At 48.0% G+C, this 15,424-nt stretch overlaps 1 protein-coding gene across 4 annotated transcripts in view; it reads right to left on the reverse strand.

Moving 5' to 3' along the window:
- Window positions 1-889: 889 nt before the first annotated feature.
- The window catches only part of samd11 (sterile alpha motif domain containing 11), a 50,558-nt gene continuing 36,023 nt past the window's right edge, over window positions 890-15,424 (reverse strand). For 3 of the 4 annotated variants that reach the window (XM_085781764.1, XM_085781766.1, XM_085781767.1), the window contains exons 7-13: window positions 10,978-11,131; window positions 5,819-5,934; window positions 5,503-5,581; window positions 4,466-5,256; window positions 3,686-3,819; window positions 2,619-2,729; window positions 890-2,360 (exon numbers count right to left, since the gene is read on the reverse strand). In XM_085781764.1, the coding sequence (XP_085637890.1) occupies window positions 2,076-2,360; window positions 2,619-2,729; window positions 3,686-3,819; window positions 4,466-5,256; window positions 5,503-5,581; window positions 5,819-5,934; window positions 10,978-11,131 (1,670 nt within the window). In that variant the 3' untranslated portion in view covers window positions 890-2,075. The remainder of the gene's footprint in view (window positions 2,361-2,618; window positions 2,730-3,685; window positions 3,820-4,465; window positions 5,257-5,502; window positions 5,582-5,818; window positions 5,935-10,977; window positions 11,132-15,424) is intronic. The other variant, XM_085781765.1, reaches the window with a different exon arrangement.

Consider the following 15,424-nt stretch of genomic DNA (forward strand, 5'->3'; position numbering starts at 1 on the left):
TGTTGGGTGAACGATTATCACGTGTTTTCACTGGTGCACAATACAGGGAAGTTTTGTTGTTTGACATGGACTTAAACTCATGTGAAGATTTGATTTGTGTCGCCACATTTCCTCTGTAGTCATTTTCCTAGTGAACACAGCGCAGAGGCCCAGCCTACAGCGAGGGGAAGTCCCAGCAGGGTCTAGAGTGTACTGCTTCAGTGTAAACTCTTTGAAGGAGGAAGGTAAGTGTGAGAGGTGGGGAGGGGGGACGGTATTCCTGGTTCTAGTCCTGTGTGTGTGGGTGTACGAGGCGGGTCAGGTTTATCCCCACAGGCAGGGAGGCCTTGGCCTGCAGCTGAACCTCACACTCTGACAGCTGGTGTTGACCTGAACTGTGCTCCCCATGGGTCACCTCCCCTTCACACACACACGAGGGGACCACATACTCCCTCCTGCATGGTTTTACAGGACGGCCACAAACACCTTTAGGAGCAAAAGACGCATATACGTTGTCTGACACAAATGACAAATGAGAAAAAAAGATGAATTTCTTTAGGATTTATTTCACCTGTGTGGTGAATAGAAAAATAGGATGAAGACAAAACTTTTGAAGGGAAATCTAGAGACCATTTTAATTCATTGCTTGCGTTTAAAAAAAAAAAAAAAAAAAATCCATAACAAATTCAAAACATTTGCATTAAGAGCTTTTGTGCCTTACTTTTCCCTGTAACCAAGAGAAAACCAAGTTAAAGTATCTTTGGAATCCATCTGAAGGGCTAATTATAATACATATCATAATCTGCTTTATCTACTACATCAAAAGTCCTATAAATATTTTTTTCCTCATATTTATATGCTGAAGTAGCATTCGAGATTGGAGCATCTTTTAATATTACACTTTAAAAAAAAAAATGGCAGAACAAAATTATTAACAGAAGTACCACCAAAGTTCAGCAAGTCACATTTTTCAGTAAAGAAAACCTTATTCGTGCAACTACATTTAACAAAAAGTAAAAGTACCACGTATGTAACCTTCAGGATATTTTCATCTTAAGCATGATTCTGTACAATTTTGCATGTTTTTCCTACCTCCCACAGTAGTCAACACAAGCGTACAATGACGTAAGCCGTACACACCATAGAGGCTTCTGCGTTTCGCCAACATGTTTTAAGCCTTTGTATGTCAGGAAATGACAGACCTACCTGTGTCACCCTAAACACAGTCTGTCATGTGAGGCACTAGCCTAGCATTCCCCTGTTGGACCAGTCTTTCTCTGAGACTATTTAATGCAAAAAGAAGCGGACACATTGTGAAACGTGTTTCCAATTCCACACATCCGGTCATCTTTGGTATTGGGACAGTGGAATGCATAGTTGCAGTGATAAGAGGGAGATGGTCAGATCTGGTGCTGCTCAACATATGCTTCAACTCCAGCCTCTAAAAAAGATAGCTCCACGCTGCCGTTTGGCTTCGGAAAACAAGCGAGCAGAAGGAGGGGAGGGAGAGAAAAGGAGGGGAGAGGCGTCTCTTTTTAATTCCTGGATTCTGCAGGGCTTGTGGTGAGAGCAGTCAGAGATGGAGACTAGAGAAAGAGAGTGAGTGAGCAGAGCTTCCTCCAGCCCAGGAAGGAAGGAAGAGTTTCCGCTAGCGTCTGACTGTCTGACTTGCAAGAATGTCGCATTTGTGGCAGGGCTTCGCTCCTCTTTTTTTCTTTTTTTTTTGGCAGGCTCTCTGTGACCAGCTGTCTCCTTTTCCTCCTTTTTCTCTTTCTCTGTTCCTCTGTCGCTTCACGTGTCTCCCTTCCAACACAGTTTCTTTGGATTCTGCACAGCTACAGCCACTGCAGAGGAACTCAGACTCTTGATTGGTTTTCCGTATGTAGTCCATATCGTCAAGTTGTCTTTAATTCCAGTCCAATGTTTTCCCATAAATTTCAGCGTAAAGGTCCCAAGGTGGGGGGGAGTCTGGTAAATAGAGCCTGGGAGTCAGTCTCTCTGGTTCACGTTACCCCCCCTCCTCTACCTCACCCTTCCTCGGCTCCCTGGTTATAGCTTGAGGCAGGTCTGCCATTCTCGCCACTGCCTGTCGGCTCCTACGAAGGAGTTTTGGCCTCGTATCTTCCCGCCACCGTGGAGGCGTTGCCATTTTCCTGCTTTGGGGAGGAGCATCCTGGGGTGGGCCCGCTGTAGGGAGAGGAGCTGCTGCTGGTGGAGGTGGGTCTGTGGGGCAGGGTCAGAGAGAGGGGCAGGGGGGTGTCAGATGGGGTGGTGAGGGGGTCCCGGTCCCGATCTGGGGGGCGCAGAGCGGCAGACGGTGGAAATGGGAACGCCAGGGGGAATCCAGTCATGTAGAAAAGCCTGCCAACGCGACGCGCCACCTGAGGAAGGAGAGGAGAGCACGTGACCGTCTGTACATTCTGTGGGTGTTGTGTAATGGACTAATGGTGTATGTACTGTAAGAGAGAGAGAGAGAGCGCAGGAGAGGCTGCAATCTGAGGGGCAGGCTAATTTAAGGGAATTAGCTATGCTACGCTTAGTTTATCATGGGCCTACGGACAGAAACACTCATTCCAACACGCACACTGCTCGCTTCCCAAGTCCACACAAACACACACGCGGGTCGGTAGTGTGTGTACCTGTGAGCGGATCTTGAGCGCAGGCCCCAGCTTTAGTCCCATGGTGCTGAGCAGGTGCTCCTCAGTGAGCAGTGGTAATGTCTCCCCATCAATGGCGTGCTCCCGAAACACCTGGCGAAGACACAGCCGCTTCAGCCTCAGCCCCAACACACGTACACGTGCACGCAACACGACACACAAACTTACACATTCACTGCCACAACCTACAAAACAGTGGGTGTATTCCAAAATGTCACATTCCCATTTTGTTGTATCGGTTCAGATTTATTCACCTTTATACAAATCCATGCCCTGATGCATATCGAAGGAGCCATTAGCTACTACTCATTTCTCCTGTTCATTGTGGCCACAAAGAAATCTGTTCCTGGTATGAGACTTCACTGTTGGGGATGAGGGGAATAAATTCAACTGTGTTGTTTCATAAGAAAAATACATTTCTGAAATTTATCTGAAGCTAATAACAAGGTATTTTGTACGAAGAAGCCTGGGTTTTGGACATTAGAAAATGTGGCGTAATTTCCTATTGTCACTGGAGTCGAGATGAGAATGAGTCTATTCACATTTACGGTCAGGATGATGACAGCAACCGTTATGTCATTTAACATGTCATCATGTGAGTACCGTTGCAAGACTCAAATGAGATTAAAAATATTATTCAAGATAAAAATAAAGGTAAGATTTTTTTTTTTCTCAAATGCTGGATGTTTCATTTTGGAACAATACATGGCTCTAACACACACACACACATGTTGCATTCACACAGTGTACACCTCTACATGCACTGCTAACTCGCGCTCATTCACACAAAGCCCACAAATACAGCAGCAGTTGTGAACATGACCATTCATGCATCCACACACACTCGCAATAAACTTGAAGAAACCGTGTGTTGCTCAGGTTTAGTGCTTCTACCCTAAACATACTGAAATGCTACGGTAGCGCTGCAGTATAAATTACATTTTGTCACTACTCTTCCTCTGTTGTTAGTAGTCCGCCTGCCCCTGGACTCTTTCCCCTCCTCCCTTCCTCTCTCTCTCTCTCTCTCCTCCCTCTCCCTATATCCTCACCTGTGTGTATTCAGCACATCCGGCCAGGCTGCTTATGAAGCCACACACGTCCTCCACACTCCACTTGCTGATGTCCTCCACAGGATTTGCTGTGGCCGAGTCCTCCCCATCCATGAAAAGACTTCCCACAGAGCCTGAAAGAGCAGCAGTGGGTGAAAATGATGTGTCAATGTAAACACTGGGTACAAAGCAGCCGGCCATACAGAGGATCATGCCTCTGTTTTCATTTTTTTTCTCATGCATGACTTAAACATTGCAAATGTAGAGACACTTCTGAGGGTCATATGAAAATATTTTCAACAGCTTTTTACAAAGTTGACTACATTTTTTGTCATGATTTTCATGTCATTTTATAAAATCACTTTAATATTCATTTATAATCAAACAGTTTGATTTCTACTGTCAAGATTTCATTTCAGTTGTTTAATAGCTCATGGTGGGAATTTGAATAATGTTAAAAAATAAAGTTAGTTTATAACTGAATTCTATCATGATGTAGTTCCTCTCCATTTGTAGTTTTTGGATGTGTGCACAAGGTGTGTCTGTCTATATGTGCACTATACATATGTGAACAAACAACCCCATCCTCCTTCCTTTGTGCGCACGTGGCTGTTGTGCTGGTGGTGTGCACAAGGGTCACACCGGGGTCAGAGGCAGGGCCCCTAACAGGGAGAGGTCTCCACACTGGAGACACGCACACAGAGTGACGCTAATGGGTTTCACATGTTTGCTTTCAGCTGTGTGTGTGTGTGTGTGTGCGTGCGTGCCTGAGTCTCTTACCCGTGTGAAAGTAAGGGTTGGCGTAGGGAAATCCGAAGGGGAACGACTGGGCGTGAAGAGCAGGCAGCGGTGGCATGAGTCCAGGCGGCAGGTGGTACTTGACATCAGTCTTGCCCAATCCAGGGGTGAAGAGGTGACGACTGGGTGACTCTGTGCCTGCTGAGCTACACGGGGCGCTCAGCCTGCCTGAGCACTCCCCAGTCTCTTTGGCACCGTCACACACTCTCTTGCTGCCAGTCTCCTTACTCCGATCTCTCTCCCTGTCCCTTGGTTTACAAGTGGTCTTGGCACCGATGCCCTCCTGCCTCTCTGTGCACATCTCTGTTTCACTGTCTGAGTCCTTCATCTCCTCATCCTGCACCTCCCTGTCTCCCTCCCTTCCTCTGTCTTCTCTCCCTCCTGTGTGATCCCCAGCCCGGAGTTGTATCTGGGAACCCCGGCGGGGGGCCTTCCTGGATTCTGCTTCTGGCCCAGCAGTGGAGCTCTGTGCCTGGGTGTCTTTGGGTGTGGATGATGCCCCTGGTAGTTGCTGCTGCTGCTGATGGTTTAAGGTTAGGAGGGGCGTGGCAGCGCCGTGGCGAAGCACCAGCATTGCGTTTGAGCGGCGTGCCAGTTCCTCGCGGAGGGGATGGCCCTCTGGGATGTCGTGGAGGCTCCGCAGGGCTGGATGGTCAGGGGGTAGGCTCAGAGGTAGAGCTCCCAGATGGTCGGAGCCAATAAGACGCTGTTGCTGTCGCTGGTGGAGACTTTCCAACTCCTTCTGTCTCAGCAGCTCTGCTGACATCTCAAGTCTGAGGCAGTAAAACATGAGAAGACTTTAACATCCTGGCAGAATTATACACTGTTGCACATTTTCAATACTGTTTACATTGGTCTTTATCAAGAACATCTATGGTAACTGTGTTCACAAATCTGCCTCTAAACAACTCAAATCTAGAAGCATCAACTAATAAGCCAACATCTAAAAACTTCCTTATACACATCTGTCATAATCACTCTATTCTTGCACCCTGTAACAATGCAACACAGACACACACCTGGCTAGATTCTGCTTCCTCAACATCTCCTGTTGCCGTGCGAAGATCTCAGCTTGAGCTGGTTGAAGGAAACCATACCCTGTGATAGAGACAGCAAGAAAATACACACACTCCTTTAAACACACATTTTATATATTAAAAAAAAGAGTTCCCACATGTTATGAAAAAAATTAATATCCTGCAGCTTCTGCAGCGTTTTGGATTTGAATCTTCTGGTTTTATCCAAAGCCATGGAACATTTCCTTCATTTCAACTTTTTTGTTCTCTCATTGGTCCTGGGCACTTATATATCATCATCATCTAATCGACGACTCACCAGGAGCTTGGCAGAGAGCAGAGGGCATGCCCAGGAAAGGAGGCCGCAGGTGAGGTCCTAAGGCGATGTGAGGGGCAGTTGGAGGGGACAGTAGAGGTGGTGGATGGGACAGGTCTCTGTGGACAGAAATTTAAAAAAAAAAAAAGAACAATAAGCTAAATGTGCATTTCACTGAAAAAAGTCCAAAGACGAGATCATAAAGCAGGAGGTAAGGTATATATAACACATATTGGTTAAGTGAGCAGTGTATTTTTCTCAGTGCGTCTCTGCTCCATCTTGGTGGATGTGTTGCACGCTGCCACACCAATGTACGCCGTGTATTTTTATCGGTGTAGCTCCAGAGGCCCCCCCTGTCGCCCCAGTGCCTCATCAGTCTTGTCACGCCGCAACAAGCGCCGCTGGCCATTTCTGTACCCTGGACTGCAGCCTTTCCTTCCCCTTGCCGCCTCACACATACACACACGCGATATATACACAGAGACACATACACACAACTCTAGACCCACACACATAATGAGAGCTGAATGCACAATGCCAGTGTGTCATGCTCCGACAGCTGGGGCGGCCCCTGTGTCTTGACCGGGGCCACGGGCTGAAGGACCTTCTAATTAACACTCATCCCTCCTCTCTCCCTTTTTTTACGCCCGTCTCCCTGTTTCCCTTTCTCTCTCCCTCTTGCTCTCTAGGCTGCATTGAAGCCGGTGAAAAGATGGAGCGTCCTGCAACCTCTGCTTCTGAAAAGGCCTCTCCATTATTGGCTTCGTCTTTTGTCCTCCTTGAGGGGGAAAGGCGCCTCTCACCTTTCTCCCTCTCTTGTTCTGTCTTACCCATCTTTTTTTCCTTTTCTTCACTCCCGTCTCTCCACTTTTTTGTGACCTCTAAAAATCTGTCTTGTTCAGTTTTTCCCTACTTTAATTTTTTTGCCGCTCTATATATTTTTCTCTCCGCTTTTCACTCTATCTCATCCCTTCTCCTTATCCTGGCCTTGCCATGTCACTGTGATATCCTTTCTCTCGTTCTATCCCTCTTTCTCTCAGTATTGTGCACATGTTCATGGTTATAGGATCTGGAGTGGATGATGATGCAGATGCAGGAGCAGCAGCAGCAGCTCTCCGGCTTCTCCGGTTCTCAGGGCCTTTCTGAGCTCACTAGCTCTCCACACCTCTTCCCTCTCCTGTCTCTTGTTTTTCTCATCCTGAGCCGCTGCTATCACACCAATCAGAACTCAGCTGTGTGTGACTGCGCCGCACAAAAGCATACATGGGGAAACAAGCTGAGGAAAACAACAAAATCAAAAACCAACACTGGGACGCATGCAACCGCAAATATTGTTTTGCAACCGTGTTCAAATTAGCTAGCGCCTGCATGTCTCCCACCTCACTAAATGGTGAGGGGAGAGGAGAGGGAGAGGAACTGCAAGGAGGGAGGGCACGCACGAAGAGCGGGGAGATGAGTGTGTGTGCCTGTGAGTGAGTGCATGTGTGTGTGTGTCTGGTGGAGGGGGGTGTGGAGCCAGTACCAAGAAGGTGGTGTGTGTGTGTGTGTGTGTGTGTGTGTGTGTGTGTGTGTGTGTGTGTGTGTGTGTGTGTGTGTGTGTGTAGAGGTGGGGGGGGGGGGTTGGACCATTCATCGATCGCCTCCGCCGCTGAAATGTTAATGCTAATCGTATAACCGCTCTCTCCGGCGGTGCCTCGCACTCCAGTGGCAGCTCCAATTAATCTTGGGTGAGGGCTGCGGCGCGTGACCCCCAGAGCCTCGAGCCGGGCCCTGCCGGCCGCTGCTTATGTAATTACACCGCCCAGTGTGTAATCACCTGGCCTAATCCCTCGGGGCTAGCAATTAGCCTCGCGACGCACAGTTCCACTAGGCTTCGCTAAGGCGCCCGCAAAAAAAAAAACTCCCATCCACCCCCACGCCACGGCTCCCGCACGCCAAGCGCCCCCCACCCTCCCCCCTCCCGCTCTCTTTCTTCCCTCTCCGCGCGCCGCCTACCCCTGCCTGGCGTTAGCCCGCAGATGAATAACGGTCAATTAAAGCTGCATGACTGGGGCTGCCAGGCGTCTGCGCCACCATAATTAGGCCTAATCACGGGGAGTGAGAGAGAGAGAGAGAGAGAGCGTCTGACACTCCCCATTCACTCCCTTCCTCCATCGCTCCCTCTCTTCCTTCTTTTATAGGCGGCAATTTTGAGGGAGGAGCGGCAGACATTAGTCGCTTAGCGCCTTGTTTGTGTGCCCGCGCGCGTGTTTTTTGTTTTTTTTCCTATCTGTGCATTTTGTTGGCAGAGTCACGAGCGTGTTGTTCAAAGGACTAGGCGAAAACACCTAGCTTTAGCGCGAGACTGTAAATGGTCAGATTCATAAATGCAAGGTGTGTGCTCATAATGGAGAAACTAGCTATATCAGGAGATGCCCTCCACCCCCTCCTCCTCCCTCCGCTCGCTCTGTTTCTCTCCCTCTCTCTCCCCCCGGCGCCACCTCTCCCCCTCTCTCACCTCCCCCCTCTCTCTGTGTCTCTCTCTCCTCCTCCTCTCTCCCTCTGTCTCTCTGCCTGCAGTGAGGCCACGGGCTCCTGGGGAATTCACTGGTGTGTGACGACCTGTCAGAGTGGCGACAGCGGTCCCGTCCCACAGCAGCCCAGGCTCCGTGTGTGTGTGTGTGTGTGTGTGTGTGTGTGTGTGTGTGTGTGTGTGTGTGTGTGTGTGTGTGTGTGTGTGTGTGTGTGTGTGTGTGTGTGTGTGTGTGTGTGACAGGGCTGCCCTTAATGATGGGAGCGTGGGGGGATTAGGAGCGCCGCGCGGCCGCCTTCGGCTCCTTCTCCGCAGGAACACATTTACACAGGAAGCTCATTAAAATGGATGAGGCTCCCTCCGTGCTCGTTCTCTCCCTCTCCCTCTCTCTCTCTCGCCCTCTATCTCGCTCGCTCGCTCCGTCCCTCCCTTCCTCCCCTTATCTCACACTCTCTCGATCTCCTCGCTCCCTATTTTGCTTCATCTCTCTCCGTCATTTCGTCCTCTCACCATCTCCCCTCCTCACCCCCGTTTTAAGCTCCCATGTTTTCCAGATCCCCCCTCTCCCTCCCTCTCTTTCCCCGTTCTCTTTACTTTTCTCCATCCCTCCCCTATTTGCCTTGCAGATGCTTGGTGAGCTTAGTGCCATTTAAGGCCAGACAAATGGAGCGCCAGGCTCTAAGCCCATCGAGCGGCCCTAATGATTTGTTTTTAACAATGGGCCCTAATGGGCCCCAGATAATCAATGATGAGGGGTCGATGGAAAGGTGAGCCATGGAGAGAGTTAGAGAGGGGGGGAGCTTCTGTCTCTAACTCACTTCCTCAATCTCAGCTTTTCATTCTGCTTTTTGTTTTTTTGTTTTTTTTTTGCTTTTGCTCCCCAATTATCTTGATTTTAATTTTCCTTTCACTTTGCACTCTTTCCACTCTAATGTCTGTTCTCAGTTTTCTCTTGGTCTTCTTTCGCAGGTTGAGTACAATTTATGGTTGAGTGGGTATACAGTCAGGCGTTTAAACACACAGGATACACTACAAGGCCAAAAGTAAGTGGACATCACCCCCACATGAGGTCATTCAACACGTAAATTCACACATACCCAATTTACTTTAAGCTGCAGTCACATTAGCAAGAGATTGTGGAGTTTGATAAAGAGATTCTGCAGTTCAGTTTATCCCACAGGTGTTGGGTGGATCTCAGCTCGTTCAGGCCTTACACATGGGCATTACTTATTAGAGTGAGGCCTTCCTCAACTGTTACAATGTAGCTGGGCATACACTCTGTTTAAAGGAAAGATTTCTTTGGAAACTTTTTTTTTTTTTTTTAAAGAACCAATTTGTATTCTTTAACCTAACCTATAGGCTAGTCAAGGTGCATGCAAGTAAATGCAGGTGCAACATTATACAGATTTCCATCACTCTTTGTCTGGTTCCCTTTTCTTTCTTTTTGCATTCTTTAATTTGGACATTAGTACAAGTGATTGAAAGAGCATTTCAACATATTTTCCCCATTAACCCCTCTTTTTTTTACCCACTCCAAAAACACTCAGTGTGAAAGAGTTAAAGGAGACAGGGGGAGGTGGAGGGGGACGAAGTGAGGTAGAGATGGATGGATGCAAGGAGGGTGAGGCCTAGTTAACTCTCCCCAGTCCTGTGTGGCTAATTACTCTGTGTGCTGTTGGAGAACAGCCGCGGCTCACTGCCTACATTCACACTGCACCACTGGCCACACATACGCACACACACGCACAAATTAACAGACATATTCACACAAACAAACCCGAATTCAATCCGCATAGATGAACACGCATGCAGACGGCCGGCTTGAAAAATGGAACAAACAAACACAAGTGAACAATCAGGCCCCCCACCCCACCCCCACCTCCTCGCCTCAACACACACACACAATATAAACACCCCCATAGCCTACCAGAGCTGCACCACACAGCGCCTGGCCGCACTGCTTCCTGCTTACATCCCCACCCCTACCCCTCACCACCCTCCACTCCACTCACACCCTCCCCCCCTGTTGCCGCACCGCCGGCCCATTATCGATCCCCCGCCTCTCCCCGCGCCACATAAATAATCGACAAGCAATTACCCGCCCACTCCCGCTGCCCCCGGCTTTGTTTGGGAGGCGCAGGGGCCAGCGCTGGGGGGAGAGGAGGGAGGAGAAGCCGGGGATGCAGGCGTGCAGCTCCACAGTGGTAGCCAAGAGGTTATTGGATCCTTAGTTTAGCCATGTATGTGGACACACACACACACACACACACACACACACACTGCAGCACACTGAAAAAGCCAAAAATGAGATCTGATCTTGTGCTAGGAAATGAGAAGACGACTGGAAAGAGGAGTGCAGTGTTGTAGTGATGCAGACTGGCAGCTGATTAACTCCTTCAACTCTTTCCCCCACTTACATGAATTCTCTCAACATGTTTTCATTCTGATTTCTATATTCATGTGTGGTCACGTCAATTGTGGCCTCTTATGCAGTATGTATGTTATGTGGAGATGTGGGTGGTTCGCTTTATTAATGATGAATAATACTGCAATATTGCATGCAAACCATGGCTGCAGTTTCAGCAGCTAGTTGGAGTAATGCCAGTGTGGAGACTTGGACGTCAAGCTAGTGTGTGTTTTTGCTTCTCACCTGTCGGTGTAATGGGCGTCCCTGTGCTGCGGCAGGCCCTGCTTACGTCTCTGGCTGGATGAGGAGGAGCTGCCCGCCGAGGGCAGGTGAGCTTCTAAGGCCACTGGATTCCTCACCGCCGCAGCCAGCGCCTCCTGACGGGCGCGCAGTATGTCTGAATGAGGAACAAAGGGGCAAATAGTGAGAGAGATGAGAGGAGTTGGCAAAGAGTAAAGATGAGAAGGAGTCAGAGGGGAAAAGAGAGCATGGAATAAAACTATCTTCCTCAAAAAAGAGGAAAAAGAAAAAGGGTTGTTCAGAAAATTTTAGAACAAAAAGTCAATAATCTATCAATTTGACCAGCTTATAGTTCTTTAAAAAATGTACATTATCCTATAAATGTAAACATAACAGTTTTTTGGGCAACCTAGAAGAAGTGAAGCATAATATAAAAAGTTGTTTATTGTCCTGTAAGATAGATGCGAGGGTTAAGTATGCAGACAGCTCATAAAAATACCAATAAGTCATTTTAAAAACCCCACTCGGCTCATTCCACATTAATACCGAAAGTGATTGTGATGCACTTTCTAATCCCCATGTTAGACCTATTTACGCATGCAAACACACTTGCACTGAACAAAGATACACCAAACAGACATTTTGGCAGAGGTGTATGAAATCAACACATCGTATTTAAATCCATCTGCTGTGCCGAGCTGACCACTTTCAAGCAAATGTGAGGAAATCAAGAAGTGGATACGGAAAAGCTAAAAGGTTAGAAATACGGCATGAAAAATTACAGTGCGTGTGTGATAATGTTTTCATAACAAATAATGGTGTGTTTTTGTACAAGCGGCACATCAGGGGGCAGAGTGTTTTTACCCCTCCCCACCATCATCACACCTTCTCCTTCAATCTGTGCCTGCCCTCTCTTCTCCACCTTCTTGCCCTCTACCACTCGCCTCATTCCATCTCTTTCTTCACTCTCCCCCTCTCTCCCAGCCACCCCTGTTCTCTCTCGCCCTCGTAGGAGAAGAGGCCTCATCATTATCAGCCAGGCCAGGCCACACCAGGAGACATGGCTTCTAATGAGAGAAAAATCCATCCTTCTCTCTCTCTCCTCCCTTTTCTCTCCTCCCTCCCTCTCTCTCTGCCTCAATCTATCTCTCCTCTCTCTGCTCGTCTCCACCTCCACCTCCTCCCCTTCCCCCTCCCCACTTTTTTAATTAGACAGATCCCTCGGGAGCTAGGGGCCATTTCCGCCGCCGGTGCGGGTGTGATGTGTGTCTGTGTGATTTAGGTGCTTGCGTGTGTGTGCGCCTGACTGTGTGTTTCTGCGTGAGTTGTGTGTGTGCTGAGGCAGTTGAGCAGGCGCCTGGGTGGGGCGGGGTGTGGGGGGGTGAAGCGACAGATATTAATGCGGCCTAGCTCCGGTGTATCGATCTGTTTGCTGCGCCAGGCCGCAGGGGACTCGGCTGGCGGCAGACAAGGGTGTTTGTGTGTGTGTCTGTGTGTGTGTGGGTAAGAGGGAGATAAGGGAAGGATCAGAGGGACCGGAGTCAAAGAGTGTGTGCGTGTGCATGCACGTGCACGCACACACACACAATCTGTTGTGCGCTTGCATACATGGGGTAGGGGTGACACGGAGGAAGAGCTGACCTCTAAGACTTTATTGTGGTCACAATCCCACCTCACCAATTATTTTGTATGACCGGCTCAGTTTAAGGTGCACTCCTGTGACCATGAAGTTTGGAGACTTTGAACAGTCATATTTAAAATAATAAAAAAGGAAGTCATCAATCAATTCAGTACAGCCTGAGATATCCGGAGGCGCACGGTATTTCCACGTTTCCCTCATCAAACTAAATACACAATCCAACAACTCCAAAACGCTCTTGTGGACAAGTTGTGACCTGCACATTCGCCACGCTATGAAATAATGATGGAACTTAACGAGACAGAGTTGTTTTCGAGGCAAATGTGTAGCCAGAACTACATTTCAGACACGGCTGCTTGGCGGAGTGATTTTAAAAGCAAGTAGTTCTGAGTATTTGCTTCATGTATCAAAATGTTACATAATTATACGTTATTCATTTCATACCGTGGCGAATGTGCAGGTCACAACTTGTCCACGAGAGCATTTGGAGTTGTTGGATTGTGTATTTTAGTTTGATGAGGGAAATGTGGAAATACCATGAGTCTCCGTTGCACTAGCTGAGCAGCCCAGCCTATCTTAAAACAGCTTGCACCAACAATTAAAGGAAATGAACCTACTCCTAAAACTATAGCAATAGGCGAATTTGCCAAAATGTTGAAATATCCCTTTAAATGATGCTACTGGAGTAACTGTCTTCGACATAGCTTCTTTTAGGCTGTTGTGGTCTGACCCTGGTTTTCTCAACCTACAGGAGACTTAAAAGGTCATACAATTCAATATTTCTAAACTACTTGATACTTCTATACAAGGCAAGGTGAGAACTCAAAATAAAGTTTATTTTATGTCAAAGATATTAAAACATTAAACCCAAAGACGATTCAATGGTAGCTATGACTTTGATATGTTAAATAGGTGGAATGCTTCTTTAAACCTACACAATACAATCTGAATGACACTGAAACTCTACATTTATTAGTATATATTGTATTTCTTCCAGTTCTCTTCTTATTTCATTCTCTTATTATCCAGTCAATGTTTGTAAAGCTTCACTTTGACATAGGCCCCCCCCCCCACCTCTCTAATTCTCTTTCATCATGTGAACTGAGGAGAGCAGGGTCACCTGGGGCTCTACCCTGCCTGTGTGTGATTGTGTGTGTGTGAGCGTAGTCGGTACTCAGATTGAGAATTTCGCACTCTAAAACTCTTCGTGTTGCAGCTGCTGGAGCACAAGGGGAGAGTCCCTCTGCCTACAAATTACAGTCCTAATTGAGGACACACAAACACACACAATTACACACATCTCTTCCTTAGCAAGAGTTATTTTGGGAGGTCCCAGTTTACCACTCGGACCCATCCCGCTTATCCCTCCTTTGTGCCATCTCATTTTTCTCCCTGCCATCATTCCTGGAGTTGGGCCTAAATCCTCTCGGTTAAGCCGGGTTTTCCTCGGCGTGAGAATGCAGAGGAGCGCTGCGCTGATACAGCTTGGCCGGCCTTGTGATGGATTTGGTGGACTGGCAGGTACACAAAAGCCGACATCCATCCGCTAAAGCGCACCATACACCAGAAAATTAAGTATCTTTTCAGGAAGAAGGTATTCAACCAGCATCGTAGCCTTAGCCAGCAGTAAATTTGTGGCGTGTTTGTCACACTCAATGTGTTCGACTGTTTGACCAATCACACGTTTGAGTTTTCCAGCTCTTTGGGATGATAATGAAGAGATGTTGTGTACAGCTTCATGTTTCAAATCAGACTTAACTGCATGAGACAAAACAGTAGAACGCCCCTTCCATCCCACCCCTCCCTTCACTTTCATCTGGATTTCTACCCCCACAGTTCTCTTTCTTTTCTCTCTCCTTTCATCATATGAAGAGGGAGGGAAAGCCCTCCTGGCCATTTCTACAACCCCGCCACCCCTCCACCTCCACCTCAAATTTCAGCCCCTCCTCCCCTTCCCAACTCTTCTTTTGCCCATCAGGTCCAGAGAGAGCCTCTCAAACAACACCTTGCACCTACACATACACACACACACACACATGCACACGGAGTTCCATCTCACCCCCGCCTCTTTCACGCACACACACTTTCATTTTCTGTGCCCTACACTTCAAACACATGAAAGGATGCTCTGCGGGGACCAAGGCTAAAGGGAGAGTTGGAGGTGGGGGTACGGGAAGGAGGAGGAGGAGAGACGGGGTGGGGGTATAAAAGCAGTGCTTGAGAGGGAGATGTATAGGAGAGATGGTGGTGGTGGTGGGAGCCCAGTGGGGAGCGAGAAGGGGGTCACAGGGGCCCCATCGGAGACCAGGTCAATGTCAAGGGGGCTCTGGCTGAAGTTATTCTCATCAGCCTCTCGAGAGACAAAACAGCTGTCCCCCGTGTCCCACCTCCGAGACTGTTTGTGTCTGAGAGTGTCAGTTTCTTTACAAGCTCCAACTGTTAATTTGAGAGAGAGGGAGAGGATTTTCTTGTTGTGTAAAAAGAAGTTTTCTGCATAAACTTGTAAAGTGGCAGTGGGAAGATGGAAGAAGTTGCCAGGTGTGGAAGAAAAGGAATATTAGCAGCACCAAAGGCTTGGCTGTCAGGGAGCGTTGGCAAAGCCTGTTATGCCCATGGCTCATCATCCGCTTAGAGGATCTGACATGCACCAATGCAACGAGGGACACAAACACACACACGCGTCGCTAGGAGGAAATCTTCATGAGAAGTTTTGTTTTAAGTGGAAGTTATATTTAAGTGTATGACCTGAGCATCATTGATAAAACATTAAATTGTATGTATGAGGTTTTTATTCTTTTCTCAGGGAGAAGT

Source organism: Trachurus japonicus, chromosome 7, assembly GCF_045865225.1.
Source record: "Trachurus japonicus isolate A0001 chromosome 7, Traja_1.0".
Taxonomy (NCBI): domain Eukaryota; kingdom Metazoa; phylum Chordata; class Actinopteri; order Carangiformes; family Carangidae; genus Trachurus; species Trachurus japonicus.